Source organism: Hordeum vulgare, chromosome 5H, assembly GCF_904849725.1.
Source record: "Hordeum vulgare subsp. vulgare chromosome 5H, MorexV3_pseudomolecules_assembly, whole genome shotgun sequence".
In the NCBI taxonomy this organism is placed as follows: domain Eukaryota; kingdom Viridiplantae; phylum Streptophyta; class Magnoliopsida; order Poales; family Poaceae; genus Hordeum; species Hordeum vulgare.
Genome location: NC_058522.1, coordinates 8,349,945 through 8,357,844, shown reverse-complemented (window position 1 = coordinate 8,357,844; position 7,900 = coordinate 8,349,945). Strand labels below are relative to the sequence as shown.

The following is a 7,900-nucleotide window of genomic DNA, read 5'->3' as shown; positions in this document are numbered from 1 at the left end:
GCTATCAAGAAGAGGAACGGAGAAATGGGGTCTCCCTGTCGAACCCCTCGGGAAGGTTTAAATTCCTGAAGTTTCTTGCCGTTGAAGAGCACAAAAAAAGTTACTGAACTCACCATGCCCATCACAATATTCACCAAATTTTCAGAAAAGCCAAGCTTCAACATTATTGCTCTTAAGTTGCCATATTATGTTGCCAGTTATAGGTCTACCACAGACGAAAGCATACTGTTCCTCGGAGATGATATCTGGAAGCACTAGTTTCAGCCTGCTTGATACTACTTTTCGAAGCAATTTTATACAGAACATCGCACAAGGAAATCGGTCGAAACTGTGACAGTTGAGCTGGGTTCTTTACCTTCGGTATTAGAACCAAGATAGTCTCATTAATACTCTCAGCTGATTCGGTGGCGTCAACGATGCGCATAACAACCTGGGTGGCATCGGCACCACAGATCTCCGAGTGACGCTGGAAAAAATGGGCCGGGAACCCATCTGGGCCAGACGGAACATTTGGAACAGTGCCGTTTTGACCTCCTCCTGAGTGTACCCTAGCATTCAAGACATCATTCATAGCCGGTGTAGCCATTGTTGGAACGACATTCAGAACTCGCTTCATATCATGCACCCACCCCCTCAGATGCGTATAGATTGTTGTAAAAATTTGTTGCCAGCTCTAGAAGCAACGGTAGGGGCCGCCGACCCATTTATGCACATGTGGCCCATTGGCCAGAGAAAATTGCCGGCCCACTTTACTTCCGTCGTGGGAGCCCACGAGGACGAGGCTGAACTGAAAGCCCAAAGCCCCTACCCACCCCACCACACTCCACTCCCTCCCCTCCCCTCCCCTCGTCTCCGGCGAAGTCGTCGTCGGCGGCGGCGCCGCCATGAATGTGTTCGCGGGGGTCGGCGGCAGCGCGGGGGAGCGCGGCGGGGCGGGCGCGGGGTCCGGGGCGGCGGCGAGGGACGCGGGGTCGGCGGACTTCGGGGCGCTGCTGGAGCTGACGCCGCACAAGATGGCGGTGTGCCACCTCGTGCAGGTCTTCGCGCCGCCGGCGCAGCAGCAGGCCCCGCCGTTCCCCTTCGAGTCGTCCGCCCACCACAACCGCCTCGGGCTCTTCCTCTTCGCCCTCACCCGCGTAAGCTCCTCCCCTCTCGCCGCCGTTGTCCGTGTGCTCCCACTGCCCACCATTTTCTTCGACGGAGATTACCTTTACCAGTTACCACCATCTCCAAGCCCCATTGCACACCGTAATTTGCATCCAAGTGCAGAATGGGCTCCATCCGGTCAAGTGTTCATCTACCGCGTGTCATTCAGTAAAGCATCAGTTTTTTTGCCGGTTCAGTCGATTTTGTTACAGGAACTCCTCGGTAGCCGCTATATTTCGCGTGAGAAACTTGGCAGCTGATGCAGCCACATTATCGCCGATTCGCTATGGCCTTGCGAACGACACTGTTGTTGATATATGCAATCTGGACTTGGCTCGAGGGAATGTTCGTTAATACATTTGTTGTTGATCGATAGCATGTGGTTCTTCTGCTGTTTTTGATATGTACGGTTATATGTTTTTGATATATACGGTTATATGTCTTGACTCGTACCTTATTCTTCTTTTACAGTCATGTGAGGATTTCCTGGAACCGCCGCTGGAAGAGCTTTTGAGGCAGTTGAAGGCGGTAGATGACTTAGTTAATGGTTGGCTTTGTGAGCAGCTGACAACCACACTGGCTGGGCTTAACTCACCAGACGATTTGTTCAACTTTTTTGATAAGCTAAGAGGTGAGCTTCACAGTATGGGTGGATTTTTTTAGTCCTTGGTGTTCTCTTATTAATATACGGCTCCCAAATAGACAGCTTACCCTGCAGTGTTTTTCGCCAGGTGTGCTCACTTCACCGGAGGGTGGAAATGTGGGAGATGAATTTCTGGATCCAAATAGTCAGCTTGGAGTTTTTCTTCGTTGCTGTATACTGGCCTTCAATTCAATGACTTTTGAGGTGCTACAAGTAGAATATTGCATCCACAGCCCTTTCTTTTGATATTTATATGCCCTTCTCTCTTCTTATTTGGGGTATGAACTGAGTAGGCTGAAAATTCTTGTAGGGTGTCTGCCATCTGTTGGCAAATCTTGTGGCGTACTGTAACTCTGCTGACGCTTCATATGATTTGGCAGAAGATGAGGACTTTAATAGTGAAATAGAAATGAGCGACCCGATGGATGCAGATATAGGTGTTAGATCTGGGGTATTTGACAGATATACTCAAGGCTATGCCACTGGGAGCCATATGGGGGAGAGCTCTTCGTCTCTAATCCAAGCACCAATCTCACTCCATAATTTTGATGAAGGTAAACTTGTACTCTAAACCCTTTTAACCTAATTTTAATTCAACTTTCATGGGGCTGTGGAATTATTTGAATTTGCCACGGAAGAAAGAATAAATGGCACAGCGGAAATTTGAGAACCATCCGTGATTATTTTTGTTGCCAAACAGATTAGGTGACTGAATTTTACTCTTCTTTGTTTACCTGTACCACATGAAACCTATTTGTGAGAGTTACTTTGGTTTTACCAGGATTGCAGGATGTCAAATGATCAACTATACTTATTAAGCATTTGTCTTTTCTTTTCTAGCCGATATTTTCAAAGCAGAGGATAGTCCAACTTGTCTGAGATCAAGGTGGCAATTAGAGGCATATCTGAACCAGCAAGCTGACGTTCTTGAAAAGTGAGTGTCGTTTCCTACATTTAATCAGCTAATCCACGTATTGAAAACTCAAGGATATGCACAGTGCCTTTAACGGCAGCTCTTTTGTTGCAGGGATCCCAGCTCGGTGCCTTTGAATTCATTTAACAACACTATGACACAGCTTCAGACATTAGCTCCGGAGCTTCATCGTGTAAGTTATGCCACAGTATAATGCATCTCATATGTGACTATGCAGGACAGTGAACAGCTTCCAATACTTTTTGGTTTACTTTGAACCTTGTTCTACCTGTCAGGTCCAATTCTTGCAATACTTGAATGCTCTTTGCCATGATGACTATGTTGCTTCGTTGGACCATCTTCACCGCTATTTTGATTACAGGTCAGTCCCAGATTCCCGACCATACTATGGGGAGTGCTGATATTGTGACCACATTTTTCCATAATTGAATGTGACCGTTGAGCATTTAGTCACCAGCTCATTGGTGTGACTTTTTGATGCTTCAACACCTGTTCTGTCCATTTAAGCAATGCCTGATGACATTTTTTGAAGTTAATGAATGCCTTTGTATGCAATGTCCTGATAAATCAGCATAGTCATGTTATGCTATAGAATCTAGACTGTTGAAAGCATCTACATGAAATAAAACCACTAAAAGTCGTATTCATTCAACAGTGTCACTTATATTATCCTAGTGTAGTGTTGCTTAATGCTACCGCTTATTTGTTGGCCTGCTCTCTAGGCTGAAAGGTTGGAGTCTTTTGTCCACAACCCAAGATGTGATAATGACATGTTGCGTATGCTGTATATTGGAGACACAGTAACCTCTTGTAAATTTGTTCCTAACTGGTTATACTTTATTTACAGTGCTGGGATGCAAGGTCTTTTCAGTCGTTCTTTATCTCCTCACCAAGATAATATTGTCGGAAAGTATGAGAGCGCTCTGCTCTGCTTAGGCAACCTGCATTGTTATTTTGGACATCCAAAGAAAGCCCTAGAGGTAATATAAGGTATTTGTTTTTCTTGTTTTCTGCTATCAGCATATCACTCCGTTGAGCTATTTATTTCAACATTGCACATTGATTATTGTTATGTTCGGTTGCTTTCTTGCAGGCATTCACAGAAGCAGTGCGTGTTTCTCAAATGGTTAGTTTACTGAACTTGTCTCTTTCTCAAATAGAATTCCGTCCAACCATTTTGAAAGAAACAATGATGATTCATGCCTTGCGTATATATTACATTGTCTTAGTGATATCTCACTATTAATGCAAGCTGCTCTTCACTTGGCTGCTTAACAGATACCATAATTTGTTTTTTTTTCAGAACAATGATGACTCGTGCCTTGCATATATATTAGGAGCCATTTCCAATCTATTATCAAAGATAGGTATATCAAGCACAGTTGGATTAATTGGTTCTCGATATTCACTTGGAAACAATATTGGACTGGGCACACCATTGTCCATTCAGCAGCAGTTGCTTGTTCTTTTGAAGCGATCCCTTAAGAGAGCTGATATGCTGAAACTTACAAGCTTACTATCCTTTGATCACATCTCTCTTGCAAAATTTGATTTGAAGGTAAGACCTCATTTTGGTATTATTTGCCTTTATAAGGTCTTTAAAATACTTAGCTATGTTTAAGTTTCTTTGTTCATCTTCCTGCTTTTGTACACTGTCGGGCTGTCCTAGTGCGAGCGTTCAGACATGGCATCACAACTTTTATATACAGTGTAGTTGTGCGTCCTTGTTGATCTGTTTTTCCTTCTGACTCTAAACCTTTACTTGCCAGCATGTCCAAAGGCCGTTGGTGTCCTTTGGCCCTAATGGTTCTACAAAGCTTAGAACCTGTCCTGCAGATGTCTGCAAGGTATGTCACACTTAAACTATTCTCCCTCTGTAAAGAAATATAAGAGCGTTTAGATCATTACTTTGGACACTCATCCTTAATATAGAGGATGTATATATTTGCTTCTAAATTAATTAGTTTTTCTGTCTTATGCTTCATTGCAGAATTTAAGATTAAGTTCCCATGTGCTGTCCGACTTCGGCACAGATAGCTTATCAATTTCGAATGATAATGGTAGTTTCAGTACCTCATGGCTTAGGAATCTGTCTGATGCTTCCAGATCTTGGTCTAATAGCTCAGCAAAGACTAGAAAACTTATTGCAAATGACTTTGACAATTTCCACTTTCATGCACAACCAAGTCCAATACCTACATCAGTATTGCAATTAGCCGGCTCAGCACATTTGATGAGGGCCACTGCCTGGGAGCACTATGGAAGGTACTTATCTGTTCTCTGTTAATGTTTACTAACAAAATTCATTTTCATAGCAGAAATTGCAAGTTGTATAATTATTTGCCAGCTTGGTACATAATTGTGGATGTGCTGGCGAAAGGGAGCTTTAGATAAACAATGACCAAGTGTCTCAGTTTAGGAAGTGCAAATACTTGGGCCGCATGTTGTTGGACTATTCACTGATACCGCTAAATATTACTCCCTCCGTCCCAAAATAAGTGACTTGAAAATGACTCAGTTTTGTACTAACTTTAGTATAAAACAAAGTCACTTTTAAGTCAATTATTTTGGGACGGAGGGAGTAGATAACTTTAAATACTAGAAACAGCGGGATGTTGGCCCCACATGTTGTTACTTGTTCAATGTGCATAAGACCTTTTAAAAACTTTTGGTCTTACATAGTGTTAATTCAAGCCTTGATCTGCTTCAGCCTCGTGCTACATGAAACGTTTGATCGTCTCCTTTGTTGCCAACTTTCAGCTGACGTTTTATTACATTCCATTATTACTTGAAATTATGGTAAATCATATTATGGAATGAACTCCAATGTTTTTTTTTTGCTAACTTGTCCTTTCTAGAAAACTGATTTCTGTTAACCCTCTCCACAGTGCTCAGATGGTTCGAATGAATACGCTGGTCTATGCAACCTGCTTTGCTGATGCTGCAAGGTAGAACATAACGAAATTCTGGCAATTATATTTGTGTAACACTTCAGCTTTATGTACACATTTATCATGTACCATGCAAGCAGTAGCTTTTAAATTGTTTTGATGCTTCACTAATCTAGATATGTGATAGTATTGTATTTTCTTTAACAGTTCATCGGAGCTGTCACTGGCATATGTCAAGCTAATTGAACAGTTAGCAGTCTTCAAAGGATATTCAGGTTAGTTACTTGTGTATGACCAACATGTATGTGCTACAACCTCCAAGAGCTATGTAAGTTTCCATAGTTACTTATGGCTCGATAATATCCATTTTTTCTGCAGCGGCATTCTGTGCGCTCAAGCTTGCCGAAGAGAAGTTCCCATCCTCGATGAATTCACAGATCCACCTTCTCAAAATGCAATTGCTACATGAGCGTGCCTTGCATCGGTACGGAGCTGTTTCTTCACTTCTTCTATCAACTGCACTCGTCCACAATTTGATCTGTTATTATTTGGTGTAAAATTGATCTATGTAGAGGACACCTGAGAATTGCGCAACAAATCTGTGATGAATTTGGGGTGCTCTCATCTTCTGTCAGTGGAGTAGACATTGAGCTAAAGACTGAAGCTAGTCTACGGCGTGCCCGCACGTTACTCGCTGCAAAAGAGTTTAGCCAGGTTCTGGATTTACTTGCTTACTATTCAACCATGTTGGTCCAAGTATTCCCCTAATACTCGAGTTTCCTTTGTGTCCTTTGTGCAGGCAGCAGCTGTGGCGAATTCCCTTTTCACTACATGCCACAAGTACAACATGCAAGTAGAGAATGCAAGTGTCCTTTTGTTACTTGCCGAAATACATAGAGTAAGACAGATCATTTTTGTTGAGACTAAAACCTCATAAAATATTGCAATGCTACACAGAGAGAACTAATATTTTCCCTCCTTCCACAGAAGTCCGACAACGCGGTCCTTGGTCTCCCTTACGCATTAGCCAGCCAATCGTTTTGCAAATCGTTTAATTTGGATCTGCTTGAAGCTTCGGCCACACTTACTCTCGCTGAACTGTGGCTAGCTCTTGGATCAAACCACGCGAAGAGGGCCCTAAGTCTTGTTTATCAAAGCCTTCCTATGATTCTCGGCCATGGCGGTCTTGAGCTGCGTGCTCGGTCTCAGTTAGTCTTAGCAAAATGCCATTTAACTGATCCAGAATTTTCAGGTATGTAACCGGATGATGGTTTCCTACCACGTGCTTCCTACTTCACATTCAGTTGCTTGATGGATCTCTCGTTCTTTATTAATGACAGTTTCTGAAGATCCCTGTGCTGTTCTGGACCCTCTAAATCAAGCAGCTGAAGATCTGCATGTTTTGGAGGTGAGCTGACAGCTGCATCTCAAACTTTTCTTCCTGAAACGCTGAGACATTACCGAGATCGAGTCCAAAGCGCCTGAAGAGAGGACTATAAACCTCACACAAATTTAAAATCCATTGTGATATGCAGTACCACGAGATGGCGACAGAGGTGTACTATCTGAAGGCCATGGCGTATAACCACCTGGGCAAGTTAGACGAGAGGGAGGAAGCCGCGGCTCGTTTCAAGGAGCACGTTACCACCCTTGAGAACCCGCGCGACGAGGAGGATTCACTTGCTTACTGACATTGCACAGTTAATCAACCGCTCTGGTAGGACGGGGCCATGTATTGCAGCGAGGTAGCAGCAGGAGCACAAACAGAAGTGCCTGCTTTGTCCACCTGATCTCAAGACTCCTTCCATGACTTCCTCTGCAAAGTCGCCTCATCGGTTGGGCGGGCGAGGACCTTGGCATGCACACTGGCTGAATTTCAGCACTGTTCGAGGGAGCTTTGTACGAGGAAGAACAACTGGGTGGTCTCACCAGCTACTCATGGCCTGATGCATTCTATTGCTGAATGAATGTATATCAGTCCATCTCAACTTTCGGCACAGTTCGAGAGAGCTTTGTATGAGTTGTAAAATCAATTGAATTTTGTTCCTGCGCCGTCTCAGCTTTCTATCAGTCAATCTCAGCTTTCAATGAGTATTATTTTTAAAGATTTCACTAGGGGTAGACTACATACGAAGCTCTACCACATACGAAGCAAAATGAATGAATCTACACTCTAAAAATATGTCTATATACATATACATCCGTATGCAGTCCTCTAGTAAAACCTATAAAAAGACTTGTATTTAGGAACGGAGGGAGTAGAACTTGTTCTTGTACCGTGTTTGT

General features: G+C 43.3%; 1 protein-coding gene across 1 annotated transcript; it reads left to right on the top strand.

Moving 5' to 3' along the window:
* The first annotated feature begins 847 nt into the window (after positions 1-847).
* On the top strand, positions 848-7,689 carry LOC123399933 (anaphase-promoting complex subunit 5). Its single transcript, XM_045094323.1, has 20 exons — positions 848-1,136; positions 1,618-1,777; positions 1,878-1,993; positions 2,100-2,343; positions 2,630-2,723; positions 2,817-2,895; positions 2,999-3,084; positions 3,571-3,703; positions 3,817-3,849; positions 4,027-4,281; positions 4,493-4,570; positions 4,714-4,988; positions 5,612-5,671; positions 5,822-5,889; positions 5,993-6,098; positions 6,187-6,328; positions 6,414-6,512; positions 6,602-6,866; positions 6,955-7,022; positions 7,150-7,689. Exons 1-20 carry the CDS (start codon positions 885-887, stop codon positions 7,303-7,305), a joined length of 2,769 nt encoding a protein of 922 aa, XP_044950258.1. The 5' UTR covers positions 848-884; the 3' UTR covers positions 7,306-7,689.
* Positions 7,690-7,900: the final 211 nt, after the last annotated feature.

What these genes read in the sequence shown, in the direction of transcription:
- LOC123399933 (XM_045094323.1), top strand. Translation starts at nt 885, where the DNA reads ATGAATGTGTTCGCGGGGGTCGGCGGCAGCGCGGGGGAGCGCGGCGGG. An exon ending in TGCTTTGCTGATGCTGCAAG is followed by an intron (nt 5,672 to 5,821) that starts GTAGAACATAAC and finishes TTTCTTTAACAG; the next exon opens with TTCATCGGAGCTGTCACTGG. An exon ending in AGTCTTCAAAGGATATTCAG is followed by an intron (nt 5,890 to 5,992) that starts GTTAGTTACTTG and finishes TTTTTTCTGCAG; the next exon opens with CGGCATTCTGTGCGCTCAAG.